We start from the raw sequence: 15,785 nt of genomic DNA, 5'->3' as shown, positions 1-15,785 counted from the left end.
GACCAAAGTGATGTCCTCTTTTAGTGCCAGGCTGGACGTGACCCAAGCACGGGCAGCACTTCTCGTGGTCAGAGTTCAGGCCGACGTCCCAAGTCACCGAGGTGTACCTTTAATGGCCGCAGGTGCTCAACATGACGCCCTCGGCTCCCTCCACGTCCGCGTGACTTCAGCTTGTCGTCTCTCTGCTTGCTAATCTAAAACATGGCGACTGTGAGTGCGAATCTCAAACAAAGCGTTTACTTTATCGAGACAAACTTGTGGATGTGACGGAGGACGGGGCCCAGGTAGCTAAAGTGGTCACAGGGGACGCCGACCGTATCCTCCTCCACAGGGGGCACCAGAGGGTCCAACTCAACTCAATCGACGCGACGAGTGCGCTTCGAGTTACCTGCCGCCTTCCCTTTAGGGTGGCAAGGAAGTCAAATTTAGTGAGCCGGTGGTCTCGGGAAGTAAATGAGGAGGTCTGTGGAGTGCGGAACAGACAGATGGCATAGACCCCTCGTGCTACTTCTGTGTCCTACAAACACAAGGAACTGCCAAGAGACAATGCAACCCCCAGACGCTTATAGCAAATGGGGGTCCACCTTCTAGCGGGGTGACTACGTGGCACTGTGTGGCAGGATTGCAAAAAAAGATAGGAGAGAAGATGGAGGAAGAAGGGGTCTTCACAAGACCCTGAGTTTGTGGATTATGGCAGACAGCATTAAGGACCCTTTGCCCGGATGACGGCCTACGTTCAGTCTAAGAGTCCCACCGGATCTTCTCAGAACTTTGTGGGGTCCGCACTTACAGATAAAGGCTAGAGAGGTAAACTTTGAACTTCAATTGACTTCACTTAATCCAACTTTAATTACAGTGTTTCCAATAAGACTTCACAGACCACCGTAGATCAAAGTCATCGGTGATACGAACGACCGCCGTCAGCGGGATACACGTGAAGAGTGGGATGCTGTAGTGACGCCATTGGGGTGAAACCGCAAACCAAAGGAAGCCTTTAATACAAGAAGCAAATCAACAATGCTATCTACATCTGTATTTAGATAGATAGAGAGATAGATAGACAGATAGCGTAGTTGGCAGGATTAGACAGACAGACAGATAGAGAGATAGACAGATAGCGTAGTTGGCAGGATTAGATAGATAGACAGATAGAGAGATAGATAGATAGAGAGATAGCGTAGTTGGCAGGATTAGACAGACAGATAGAGAGATAGACAGATAGCGTAGTTGGCAGGATTAGATAGATAGACAGATAGAGAGATAGATAGATAGAGAGATAGCGTAGTTGGCAGGATTAGACAGACAGATAGATAGATAGATAGACAGATAGACAGAGAGATAGCGTAGTTGGCAGGATTAGATAGACAGACAGGTAGACAGATGTATGTATGTTGTTTTTTTCCTTTTTTATTTCTTGTTTTAAACAATGCTATAAAACCTCTGCATATAAAATAGGGCAGTTTTCTTTCTTTTTGTGTTCAGCTCTGTGAGATTACTAAAACTATACAACATACAAATGACAAGTCCGTCCCCCAGACTGGCGTTTATTATTATTATTATTATTATTATTATCATTATTGTTATTTCTGTTGTGTACGCAGCGGACTGTATCAGTGCTACCTACCCCAGCGGTCCGGCCTGTTGCTTCGTTCTCTCAGTGGGTTTCGTGTTCCTCCTCGGCGCGACTGCACGCTGCTTTGCTTTTGTGTTTTTTTTCCACTGGAAGCTGTGGTTTAATTCTTTCTCCATATCACTGGCAATAATTGATTTGATTTCTAGTGCACAATTTGTCAGAGAGTAATGCCCAGCTAAGTGCTAAGAGGATGTTGAATGGCACACAGCACAACAGACGGCCACGTGAGACACATTGGGGACAATCATGTGAGCACCACTGGGACGAGTCCCCGGGGAGAATCAAGAAAAGAAGGACAAAGTACAGCAAATCGTTCAGAAAGACGCGCACTCTTATATATGTATGTGTATATAGATATACTGTACGTAGATATAAGTGTAGATGTGCAAATCAAGACAGACGTCTTTGAAGCTCCTCTGCACACCCCTTTGAAATGAACTCCAGAGACAGACAGACAGACAGACAGACAGATATGTACCTATAGAGTATATGCTATCCCTAAGTGTATATCTACATAAAGATCAGTGTGTCTAATTTGAAATATATAAATATATATACACACACATATATAGAGAGAGAGAGACGTATGCACCTCTGGTACTGAACTGGCTGTAAAAGTGCAGGCCGACGCGACTATCTGTGTGTGTGTGTGTGTGTGTGGAGACAGCGAGACAGACAGACAGACAAAGAAAGAGCGCGAGAGCCAGCGAGTGAGACACACAGTGTGTCTAGATATCCGGTACATGAGGGTACGGACTCTCCACACACACACACACACACACACAAGTCATTCAGCACTCGTCGTTGGCGTCCATTTCTATAAAGGTGGTCAATTTGGATGTTTGTTTTGTTCTTTTTCCCAAATGTTTCATTTTTCTCCGCCTGTGAACAAAAGTGATTGTGAGACTCCAGAACGGTTTTCTTCATTTAAGGCTTGCTCGTGACCAAAAAAAACAGAAAAACAAAACCAGAAACCCCAACCAAACCAAGTTCTGCACACACAGTAACTAAAACAAAATAATCACAATTAGAAGAATATTTTAAAAAAGCGGCAAGGATTCAGCTTAGTGTCCGACAGTCAGACTGCTCTGCTAAGACGAGCCCTGCATTCAGTGTCACAAACAACAACAACAACAACAAAGTAATAATAATAATAAAAAAACAAACAAACAAACAAACAACACAACACTTCTAGTCAAGTGCAGCACTGACTTTGGTCAAAACAAAACAAAAAACAAACAAACAATCAACGTAACAAATGCCAAGGTCTACAGGATCAAAAGCAGATATTGCATATTCTCTCGTTTCTGGGGAAAACCAAAATAAAACAACAAAATCCAAACAGGAAGACTCCAATTATTATTATTCTTTTTTTTTTTTTGTTTCGTTTTTTAAATGCAGCAACATCTACAAACACGGACACACTAGCAGCTACGGAGCTCAGGCACGCACTCGCATCTACGGGACGACACTCCTAGTCTACCTGCGCACGACTAAACGGGCATCGAAACTTTACTAAGGTGTTAAAAACCACAACAGCGGACATCAAAGTCGCATTATTAGTTTTTTTTCTTTTAAAAAACTTTACAATATTTTACTCTCCAATTTGCTACACTAAGGGGACGATAATAATAACAACAACAACAATAATAATAATAATAATAATAATAACAACAATAATAATAATAATAATAATAATAATAATAATTAAAAAAGAAATTCTCCACATAGGAAATTGTGCAACAAGTTAGCACATAATTACTCTCCAGGGCAAGGCACATTGATGCGGAATAACTGCTTCGTGCAATTCAAGAACATAAAAAAAAATATTGATTTCATTTATTTTAAGGGGAAACGATAGAGGAGCCGGGGGTCTTCGCAAGGCCCCCCGCTCGCTGATTGTAGAGGACAGCAGTAAGGAGCCCTTTCTCTGCGGGCCAAACAAGTCGCGTTTAACGGCAAGTGCCTGGATTCGGGTTTACCATATCGTGTCTACATCGAGTCTACTTGCGCTATATAAAAATTAGTCACTACCACTAAGACATGCACATTATTCTGCTTCTTTTTTTTTTTTTCTTTTCTTCCCAACTGACCACCCATCGAGCCAATCAGAAAGTCTAAATATTCGTATAATACAGGAAAGAAAACAAAAAACAACGTCTGTGTGTTCAAAGCTGCAGGTAAAGGTACTGAAAGGCTGCGCTCTGGCAAACTTGTTTCTCTTTCTATTTTTTTGCACTGCTTTGGGGGTCTACTTCTGAAGCCCAACCCCCTGATAAAATCAAACCCACCCCCCCAGGCCTCACCACTTGCATTGCATGTCATCTTCTGGTGCAGGCCGTGCATCTTTGACCCCAGACCAGACTTCGGCCTCCTACCGACTACGCTTTCCATGTTTTTAAGGGATACACAAGCAAATCATAAAACATCGATCAGAGCAAAACAGAACGTAAAAGGTGTTCTCAAAAGGCTATTCTTTCTTTCTTTCTTTCTTTCTTTTTTCCACCCCGATATTTTAGAGTCCTGGGGTTTAAAAAAGGACTTGGAAAAAAAAAGTCCCAAAAAATATTTTGTTTTTGTTTTTTTGTTTTTTTTACAAACTCTTATCTTATGAAGATATTCATCCATCCAATTCAATTGCACTTTACTCAGTTCCCAAACTCAATGGATTGCTTTTTCTCCTCCTCATCTGAAGACGCGCTCGATACAAAAACAGAGCGCACTTCTCTTCGCTTCTGTACAAAACCTTTTAGTGTTTCTACTGGGGACGAGGGCTTCCAGCCTGGCAGCAAATGCGTCGGCCGTCCTTCAAAGCACAAGCGCACGGCCCATCGTGCGTGAGGGTGCGTGCGCGCGCGCGCGCACAGACACACTCGCGCGCACGCACGCACCTGGCGGGCGGTACTCGTGTGCGCGGCTCTTCGGCTCGTCAACTTCCAGGCCGCTTCGTTCGCTCCCGGTGCATCTCACCCAGACATGCATGCACACATCCGCGGGGCTCCACGCATGTCTGCATGTATGAATGTACGTGTGTCGAAGTGGGCTTCAGGAGGCACTCTCGTTGTTTTCGTCGGGGGCACCTTCTTCACCTTACCAGGCCAGGGTCTCTTGATGTTCTCCGGACGTCAGCGCTGAAACACTTAGGCTCGCCTCGGGGACTGCGGGCGGTGGCTTCTGAGCCTAAATATTTCATCGATCCGACGAGACCCTCACCCGCCGCGCACACTGAGAGACCAGCAGTTGAGTCAAACCTGGACTCGGGATCCTGGAACCATCCCCCCCCCCAGGGTCAAGCAAGGGTCCTGATTCTCCCATTTACAAATCCATGGGGGCAAAGACCAAGTCCGTGACGTGCAGGTGCTCTTCGGCCAGGTAGTTCTGTGCGCCGCTCTCTATGCTCCCGAAAGGTGGGGCGCGTGTTGTGCAGCATCGATGGGTTGGTGGTGGTCTTGATCGTGTGATCCTCATGCCTCCTCCTCCTCCTCCTCCCCCTCCCCCAGCAGGGAGACGAGCCCTCTTCGTCCTCTCCTTCCTGTCACAGTGCCGGCTACGGGTCAAGTGGTCTGTCTGGTGGGTGGTGGGAGACGCTCGCCTTTAACCCAGGTACCACTGTGGAAAGAAGACAAGAGAGAAGACACCCATCAGGCCGTGGCTGCGCTGCTCCTCACAGAGTCACGTACAGACTTTGACCGAATTTTAAACAGACCCGTCACCAACCACGGCGCTTGGCCTAGCCAAGCAAACAGATACACGGAGATGTGGTGGTCTAACCTAACGTCACCTCCTCCCTCAGTTTAACCCAAGACAGAGCCAATCCAGACTGGAAGCAGGCAACTCAACTCATGGAGCGTCTTCAAGAAAAGCCCACCCTGAAACGGAGAGAACAGGCGACAGCCGGGGGTGCAGGGCCCTTCTGTTATTCACCATTTTCTACCAAATATTCATTCAGAGTCTTCCACTGCTTATGAAGCGTCCTGAGCACGGGAAAGGCGCTATATAAATACCATGTGCTGAATAATTCTTATTATTAACCGACTGCAGACTCATTTACTCCTTTTGGTATCTCGTGACATCAGTGACGCTCGGGCACCGATATGGGCTGGCTGGGTATACTTGGTATTCAAACACAAAGACACACGACGTTCGTGACCCAATAAGGAACACATGGAGCTCAGAAAATGGCAGCAGTTGGGGCAGGAGTCGTGTAGTTTAGCATACGGTGAAATAGAAAGGCGCGAGTCCGGCTGACTGACCGGCCGACCAACGGGGGAGATGACCGGAGAGGAAAGGCACTATATAAAGGACAGACAGGTAAGTCTGACTGTCACCAAACACACAGCAGGCTGCCAGTCACCGAGGACTCTGCAGACAGATAAACAGAAAGGGAAAGCACTTAATAATGAAGAAGGCCAGATAAGTAGACGTGAACAGACAGACCTACAAAAGGGTGCACTGTAAAAAAAAGAATGGTACGTTTACGGTAAAAAACTGGCAGCTGGCTTGCCAAAATTTTACTGTAATAAATAAGGTGACAATATGTTTTGGTCTGCGGTATAATTTTGTAGTAAAAACTATTCGGTCTTTGCAACAAATTCCAACAGAAGGGAATGTTTAACCATAACCAGAAATTCATGTTGTGTAATAAATATGACAATCAATAACCAATAAGTATTGGCAGGGTCAAACCCCAGTTTGTATCAGTTAGGTAACAACAACCAATAGCAAGCATGTGCCATTTAATTATACACATTGAAAACAAGTCAATGTTTAAAGAAGTTACGGCACGTTGTCTGGTGGAGAAGTAAAGTTTTCTTTTGTGGTGTATGGTGTCCTACTTCTCGAATACAACCCACCATAAATCAGCTTCCATAACCTCAAAAAACCTTCAGCACGTGCAGAGGACAAATCAGTCTGCTAACTTGGGTGACGTTTCCCCTCCAATTCAAAGGTATGCGGCTCACCGGAAGAATATTGGGAAAAGGGGCGTGTCCGTATGCAAATATCGTAACTGAAACGGTGATTTACTGTTTTACATGTTACGGTTGTTTACCTTCGTTATTTAGCAGTTTTACACTCTGAAATGAACAGATTTTTTCGGTATAACTGTAATGCATCAATAAACGGTATTTAGCATATTTTGAAGGTAGAAAAATATTTATTTAACAGTACTTGGCTGTAAAAAATAATGACATTTATTGTTTAAGATATTCAGGTAATTTTCAGTAGAACATAAGGTAACTTTCCTGTCTTTTACTTCCACCATTTACAGTATTTGTACCGTTAAATTTGCTGACATCTTTTACAGGGTGGGCACTACACAATACACAGCAAACAATTCTATCTCGACATCTAGACCGACATGAAAGGCACTATATTATAGATGGACACATGAAAGTAACATTAGTAGGAGTTGTCTTGTTCCACATACAAAATCCGTGGAAATTCTCACTTGCAGGCCCAACCAGTATGCAGTACGTCAACACGCAGCAGGCCCATTAATGGACAGAGAGAGTAAAGCGAGGCGATGGAGAAGTGAAAGTGAACACATAGTGTGTAGAGTATGACGGTGCTGCTCTTGTTCCAGACACACTGCTTCACTGAACTTCTTACTTGCAACACGTCACCAAGGCCACTGTAGACAGATGAACAGATGGGAAAGGCACTATATACAAGACAGACAGACTGACTGATAGATGTGATGTTTACTGGTCAGTAGATACTCTGCAGATGGACAGACAGACAGATGGCAGCATAAATGACAGGAGCAGCTCACTTGTACTTCAGAGTACTGTAAAAATAGACAGATATGACAGGCACTATATCATCACCAAATAAAAATGAGTAGGAGTAGCACATTGAAATACGCTGCTAGTCCCCAACTTACTGTATACGTGGGCTGGGGGGCTCTATTTCAAAATCTCAAACATGAAGAAGTGCACTCACACTTTGGGGGGGGTCTCTTTTAAAGAAACCAAGCTTGTTTTTTTTTGCTAATTTAAGCCCACTTTCGCGTCAGTAAAGTGCACACGTCTGTTAGATAACGTCACGAGACAGTTGGGGTCTTCGTCAACTCCGCGCGTTTGGCCCGACGGCCCTGGTACTGCTGGCCGGCGAACGCGAGCTGTTCTAATAGGTTGCACGATCGAGCACCGTGCTAAGGACTGTAAGAAATGCATACATACAGAAATATATATATATATATATATATATATATATATATATATATATATGGATAAAATGTCAGAGAACGCAGAGCTCGAGGGTGTGTGGAGCTCACCGAGCGCCTTAAGTGTCCCTCTAATCCTCCCCGAGATCGCCCTTATTGATTGCTCAGGTCTATTGTTCCCCTTTTCACCCCCCACCTTTCTCTACTTCCCCTTCCCTCCCATTCAAGTTCAAGTTCATCCTGGTGTTACATCATGTCTGGTTGCCCTTAGCAACCAGACAGCCCTAGACGTGACTGTCATTAGCAAGAAACTGCCCCGCTCCCCGCCCACTTGTGACGTCGACAATGGACTGAGCCGAATTTACGAGCGCACGCTGCGGGCTCCACTGACTCGCGTGCCCGCGCGTTTAATTGATCGGCGCCTTGCTGAAAGTCACACAATGGCTTCTTTATTGCGCTTGATGCCGCACTAACATTGGTCGTGGTCGGACTGCTTTGTACTGAGAAAAGCGACAAAGTAAAAAAAAAAAAAAGACGGGGCGCACGGGAGAGCCCGCCTGCCAGCTCGATCCAACCCCACTGCGCGCACCTTTTGTTATTTCCCGAGCTTGGCGTTTAAGGAACAGTTTGTCATCTTAGGGGAATTCAGGTTAGAGGCGGCCACGGTGAAACGGCCAAACAAAACGAAGAAAAAAAAAAAAATAAAAAACCTAGAGAAGTCAGGTGCACGCAGGCCGTCGGGTGCCCCCTGCATTGCGGGCCGGAGGCTCTGCGGCGGGGCACAGGACGCGCTCGCCTCGCCATGCCGCGCCGCTCGAAGGTTACTTTTTAATCAATACGACTTGCTGACTCGGGACTTTCTTTGCAGCGCAGTGCAGCTCCTCGGTGTCTTTGTCTGTTTCTCCACTGAGCCTTTTCAAGTCGCTCTTTGCTTTTCTTTTCTTGCCTTTTCTTTTCTTTTCCCTCCTGTCCTGAGATGACTTTTAGCTGAGCTCTGCAGACCCCCGCCGCGAGCCCCACCAGTTAAAGGAGCTGCACGGGCTGACGAGCTCACATGGCAGCCAGACAGACGACGGGCCCACCCGCTCAGGTGTCCAGTTTACATGTTTCACACTTTATTACCAACACACACCCCATGTTTATACACTAGGATGGGGCTTCTGTCTTTTTGGTGGCCTTTGGTCCTCTAATTAAGGTGACCACAAAACCATTTCTGTTGCCTCTGCTGAGATTCCGCCCTTTTGATATGAATTGTCCTGATTCACGTCACGAGGTAGAAGCACATAACAGACAAGAGGAGTGGCGTCAGAAATTGGAAATGTTCACATTCGTTTCAAATCCTGATATTCTCAATTGTCATAGAAACGTGTTATTTGTCACCCTGTGATGGGGGTCTTGTACAGGATCAAAAATCAAAAATAGCCCCGTATTGGTAATCGATGATCTAGAAATAGTCTTAAATGATACCCAGCATACGTAGGTTTGAAAATTGCCATTTTTAACCTTCCGAGTACTCTTAGGGGGAAGAGGACCACCAGGAAAGACTCAAATATCAAACAAATGATCAGCAACCTCCAAATAGTGTGAAATGGCCCTCCACTCGCCCATATTACCGATCCCCATTATTTCGATGGAGTAACTTTGACCCCCTCTTGAACCCCTGGGGTCAGTTGATGCACACCATCAAGCCCCCCTTATCATTTTTTTTCTGAAGACACCTATTGCTTCTCTCCATCATTAGGGTGTCACTTCCTGCAGAAAATATTCTCCAAAAATAGCCCAGAAAGGAGTTTTTATCTTTTGGGGTCAAAGAATGGGGGGAACTCAAAGAGCCTGACGTCTTGCCAAACCAGACATTGAGACGAGTCCAACAGCACCTCGTATGTGAGACTTTTCTCTTTATCAGTGAGGTGATTGCAAAGCCTTCAGAAGAAAATTCCACCACCTATCAGAGGGGGCACCAGACTCGTGTGGGCAAAAGGCGATGCTGCGGGAGTGTGAGGGGCCGGCGAGTGTGCATTCATTGTTGTGTGATGATGCTTAATGAAGGCATGAACTAATGAGCGAGTGACGCCGTGATGCGCGTGTTCATCATTGTACCAGCTGACACCAACTGGTCCGGTAATTTGCCCCCGTTTTGTCACCATAAGTGGGTGGCACAGGCCATATGTCTGTCTGAACTTTACAGAAGCGCTCAGCACTCTGTGACGGCCACAAAACGAGTAGACAGAAGACCAGCCGGCCATCAAGCGTCACTTTCATCCTAGTGCAGAGCGTGAAGTCAGGGTCAGCAAGATGGGAGTCTGACGTGCTGCCTTTGTAAAGGTGAACTAAACTCCTTATTAGAAAACGTGGGGATCATCTGCAGTGGGTCACTGGTGCCGCTCACGCGCCCAAGTCCTGATCTACACCTCATCTCCATGGATGGAACCATGTGTTCTGTTGTCCCAAGGAACACCACTGGTGGGCCATGTGTGGTGGGTGGGGCTCATAAGGGGGTGGTCCCTTATAGGATTGGCCGTCAGCTGCATTCTGTGAACGCCACTGTATAAGACGAAATGAGAATCGACCATTGTGAGACACTGGTGCTGCTTAGGACTGGTAAGGACTGGCGAGACTCGGGATGCCAATGGACAATGCATGCAAATTCCAAGATTCGACCCTGGAGTATCGATTCGGTTAGATTCGGAGATGGGTGGTCTCAGCGTTAGGCTCCTTTAAAGTTACAGAAATCACTCAGCCGCCCGAGTTTATGAGCTTGAGACAAATGCCACCTCTGTGTGGCATCAATTCTCATTGCAGCCTCTTTTCATGTGTAGCTCTTAGCTGCCCAGCTCTTGTGCGGTGAATTCCTGTCTGACTGATTTTGTAACCTGTAATTGTAATTGTAACTCGCTGCCGTTTTGTTCTGCGCTCATCACTTGTGGTGGTCAGCTCTGTCACCTTGTGCTGTCACACTTGTTCCCAAACAGTCCCCCAGACTGATGTGTGTCCTGCATTATGTTGACCTCTTTTGTAAGTCGCTTTGAATAAAAGTCTCTTTTATTTAATTACTCTTACGGACACAGGTGTGGCTGTTGTTGGGTTTGAACCCCCCAAATATATTTTATGGAATCAAAAGCCACGGAGTTACGATTCCTGCCCTTTCTCACCCCCAGAAGTGGATTCCTGGTACATTCATTCATGCCGGGCTACACCCCGATCTCCCAGACAGAATAATGAATTCATTCCTGGATGTGCCGCCGATTACAGGCACAGAATACGGCAACAATTCAGCCAAACTCACTCGCATTGGCAGATGTTGGCACAGCGCTGCGTGGGCCAGATGTCGGTGTGGCCTTCTGGGCTCTTTTCATGTTCGTGCAAAGGGTCAAGACAGGGAATGAAGATTTAACGAAAAAACAGGCAGAACTGAAAGGAAACCAAAAGGCCAGACAAACTCAAAATGATCAAAGTCAAATCTCTGAGGGAAACCTGAATCCACAATCTCGGACAAACTGTCACATTAGTGATGTCACACGGCACCACCTCCCTAACCACACCCCCATCAATGGCACAAAATGGCGGTGCCCGCAGAAAGCAAAATGATGTCATGGCAACCACATAAAACATAGAAGAAAAAAATAAGCAACATCCTGAGCATAAAACATAAAGGAAAGAAAAAGAAATGGGACTTCGTGGGGGGAAAAACTGCTCATAAAAATAAAAATAAAGTCTGGAAAAAACGAATAAAACTTGTTCAGTCGTAACTCTTAGGATCGGGCGAGCAAAGGTGGCGAAAGTAACGAGCATTAAGGGCGAAATCGATGTTAGCGTTAGGAACGGCGAGATTTGAAAAGGAAGGAAGTGGGCGATGGCCGGGTGTGGACGACTGAGACGGCCTTCGCCGCGTGCCCGACTGTAGCCATGGCGCCCTCGTTTCGGTGTGCCCTGACCCTGCTGCACACAGCTGGTTCTCATTCTCTTTCAGCGGTTTTCTGATGAGCCCGCACTCCAGCGCAATTGAAACCAGAGCCCCGGTGTTTCAACACGTCCACAGGCGCACTGTCATCGGCGTTTCCGTCGGGCCGTCACTTCTCCTTTTCCCCCACAGTACTCCAGTAGGCGGGGGGGCTCATCCCCGTGTGGTGTGGGGGTCTCGGTCCACAGGGCTACGGGTGGAAAAGGAGAACACAAAACGCCTGATGCCAATGGGATGGGATGGTCTGAAAGGCTGCAAGTGGACTCCCAGTTAAGCCTGCAATATGGGACCAGCGCCCCCTTCGGTATGCCCCCCCAGCACCGTTAAACAGCACTAAAGCTGACAAAACGGCCGATGGGAGACGTGCCTACGGTGTCCTCTCTGCAAATCTCCAAGGTGAAGCTCGTCTTTAAGGGCGGGCCGGCGTGGTAGGTTTGGGGGGGTCCAGGCTGACTGTCACACACACACTGCAGGAACAGATCCTCACTTTCCCTTTTACGCCCTGTCAATGGAACAAGTAATCTCATCATGCAGAAAAGCGCTGACTCAGGCTTTTGTGTAAAGTGCCTGCAGATGTGTGTCATCTCAAAGGAATTCACCTCATGTAATGCAAACCAGCTCCGCACCGAGCCTGCCGCGGCACGGCGGGCAGCAGAGGCCCCCGCTCAGTGAGGGGCGTGAGCTGCGACGGGGCCGAGAAAGCCAAGCCGACTGGCGGACACAGGAGGGTCTCTCGTGTATGTTTAACAGGCTTAAAATACGACACCTGGGCACGGGTGGGCACACGGCCAATTTGTGAATGAGCAGGGATGGGCAACATTCAGTCACGTTTACTATGGGCACTTGGGACAGCTGTGTCATTTCCGGGGACACCTGGACTTATTAAATGGTCCACAGGCCTGTGACACCACATGATGCTTCACCATTACTGCAAGGGTAGCCTAATACAATGGTGGGGCGCTGTGCCCTGCCCCAGAGAGTGGCAACCTTGTGCCCATGCTTCCATGGTAGGTCCTGGCCAGTCAAGTTTAAGTGGGTTCAGGAAATGAAGGGATGAGCCACAGAGACTGCAGTTAACAGCTGGCCTTCACCCTGATGTCCTCTCCCTTGTCTAAATCGGTACAGAGGGGTTAACGGTGACAGTGACACTGGCAGGCTACACTGGTAGCACTGGCCTCAGGAGCCACTGTGGGTGCAGGTGTCAAAGAAAAGACCAAAGACGGCGTAAGTGACGTCCCTGAAAGCTGCCCCACCAGTGGGGCTGAAAGACACAGCAGTCTGTAAGCAGGCTGGAGATCACAGCGCCCCCTAGCAGTTACACCAAATGAAGAATTTCTAGACATTTAGCAAAAATATAAGGAAAGACAGAAAAGCCACTGTATAAAAAAACGAGATGTAAGAGGCACTCGTGACAGACAGATATCATTAAAGAGACTGGTTAATAGACAGCTTGTTGGACATGAAGGGCACTACGTAACGGTGCCTCAGTGTTGCCCTCTCTCTATAAACGTAGTGTAGACATTGGTAACCTGATCACCTTTGGAGGACCTGAGAAAGGTGCCATGCAGAAATGGAGAGAACATGCAATCTCCATACTCCAAAAGCCATTAAGGTGGCAGCACCCACCACGACACCAGCGTGCTGCCCGGTGTCCTCAGCATTTTACTGTCATTTGTCATCATGAATGACATGTGGCTGCTCTGTGGGGCTCAGTCACTCCAGGCCCCCACACTGTTAACCCCATTAACTCAGGTTCATCTTGGGAGGGCTGGAGTTTATTCCAGTGGCACTGGGCACCATATCAGCTTACTGGATTTGAAATCCACAATTTAAAAGTTTGGACAGGCAGTGTGACATCACGTCAAAGAGGCAGTGCACACGTCTCCTGCTGAAGTGAGAATTTAGTAAATGTCGTGCAAACCAGTCATCAGGCATTAAGCCCATCCGTTGTCCTCGGTCTCAGCTTTGGTGACTTGGAGGTGAATGTGATGAACCCCCAAATGAGCTGCAGAGTATGAGAGGGTCCACCACTAAACCTGACCTGCAGTATTCCACAGTGGACTGCGCCGATCAGCAGGCCCCTCGGTGCTGAGGACAATGAGGCCAGTGAGGAATGAAAGTTCAGAGGGGTTCATTAATGAATAGTGCAACACGGTAATGGATAAGTGACTGATATGACATCGTAGAGGACACGCCGAGCCGTTAGTCATGTCAGCTGTGACAAGATTGTGCTAATGACTTCTACACTGCATTCAGATGGGGTACTTGTGTATATAATATTATAAAGAGGGGCACCGATTATTTGTATAATACGCTTATGGATGTGATATTGTCACACGTGAGGCTAATTACACGTCTAATATTCTAACTGGGTAATTATTTAAACAGCACACCATGCCAAGGATAATTACATGTTTAATAAAGTTACTGAGCAAGGAATTATTGAAGATTCTGAAAGGCGACAATAATTACTTATATAATATGATGATAAAATATACAGTGAATAAGAAGAATAGCTATTGTACTTAATAATACGCCAGAGCACTGATTAATGGATTTAAAAAGTCAACAAGAAATTCTTATTGTGAATATGTGTAATGTGCTAACAGGGAAATGTGTGATAAAGGTGGCATAAAACACTGACATGTAAGGCACTATAGGAAAGGGGACAGACAAAGGTAGAAAAGAGAAATCCACAAAGACACGATTAAAGTCGCAAGAGGGTTCAACAGAAGGGAAAGTCACTAGATAGACGGATGAGGCACTTTATAACAGACAGACAGATATATAGATAGATAGAGTGAAAGGCGCTATATGATAGATAGATAGATAGATAGATAAATAGATAGATAGATAGAGTGAAAGGCGCTATATGATAGATAGATAGATAGATAGATAGATAGAGTGAAAGGCGCTATATGATAGATAGATAGATAGATAGATAGATAGATAGAGTGAAAGGCGCTATATGATAGATAGATAGATAGATAGATAGATAGATAGAGTGAAAGGCGCTATATGATAGATAGATAGATAGATAGACAGAGTGAAAGGTGCTATATGATAGATAGATAGATAGATTGAGTGAAAGGCGCTATATGATAGATAGATAGATAGAGTGAAAGGCGCTATATGATAGATAGATAGAGTGAAAGGTGCTATATGATAGATAGATAGAGTGAAAGGTGCTATATGATAGATAGATAGATAGATAGATAGAGTGAAAGGCGCTATATGATAGATAGATAGATAGATAGATAGAGTGAAAGGTGCTATATGATAGATAGATAGATAGATAGAGTGAAAGGCGCTATATGATAGATAGATAGATAGATAGATAGATAGATAGATAGAATGAAAGGCGCTATATGATAGATAGATAGATAGATAGAGTGAAAGGCGCTATATGATAGATAGATAGATAGATAGATAGATAGATAGATAGATAGATAGGTGTTATTATTGCATTGACGTGAGAGGCACTATGCAGTTCTGGGTTGCTCTATCCATATACTGTATACGAAGCAGCACATGCTGATGCCAGTCACTCGTACCATATGCCACAAGTCTTACTGCCAGGCAGCCACTTGCTGATGTGTGTTACCAGTTTGGGGAGCTGAAAGGTTCAGATTTATCTGCCAGTAACACCAGTTCGTTTCTTGTGGAAGGCGGGGGTGCAATGTGCCCACTTCCTCTCCACAGTGCGACACGCCAGCGGCACAGGACAGCTCGATGCCCCCTCTTTATCAATATCAATCAGTGCATCTGCTGCTCTCAGTCCTTCCTCTGTTGTACGCTGGGCAGAAAATCGGACTTGTTGAAAGCTCAATTCGACGAAGGGTTCTGCAGAAGCCACTGTGCCTGCTGATTATGTTTGGAAGGGGATGGCGGGGGCGGCGAGCGCAGGACTCCTGGAAAATTCCAACGAGTTTGACAAATACACCGACACTCTATCTGTCAGATATTTATCATCGGTGCTGCTTCCTCTTCAACCCTTTTTGTATTTGCTAAGCTAATAAGGTTCT

At 46.1% G+C, this 15,785-nt stretch overlaps 1 protein-coding gene across 1 annotated transcript in view; it reads right to left on the bottom strand.

Moving 5' to 3' along the window:
• Positions 1-4,236: 4,236 nt before the first annotated feature.
• nfia (nuclear factor I/A) overlaps positions 4,237-15,785 on the bottom strand; it is a 285,399-nt gene continuing 273,850 nt past the window's right edge. Inside the window, 1 exon segment of the mRNA XM_039767230.1 lies at positions 4,237-5,242. Coding sequence (XP_039623164.1) covers positions 5,228-5,242 — 15 coding nt within the window. The 3' untranslated portion in view covers positions 4,237-5,227.

Source organism: Polypterus senegalus, chromosome 10 (assembly GCF_016835505.1).
Source record: "Polypterus senegalus isolate Bchr_013 chromosome 10, ASM1683550v1, whole genome shotgun sequence".
NCBI lineage: Eukaryota > Metazoa > Chordata > Cladistia > Polypteriformes > Polypteridae > Polypterus > Polypterus senegalus.
Note: the sequence above shows the minus strand (reverse complement) of the source record. Positions and strands in the feature narration are given on the sequence as shown.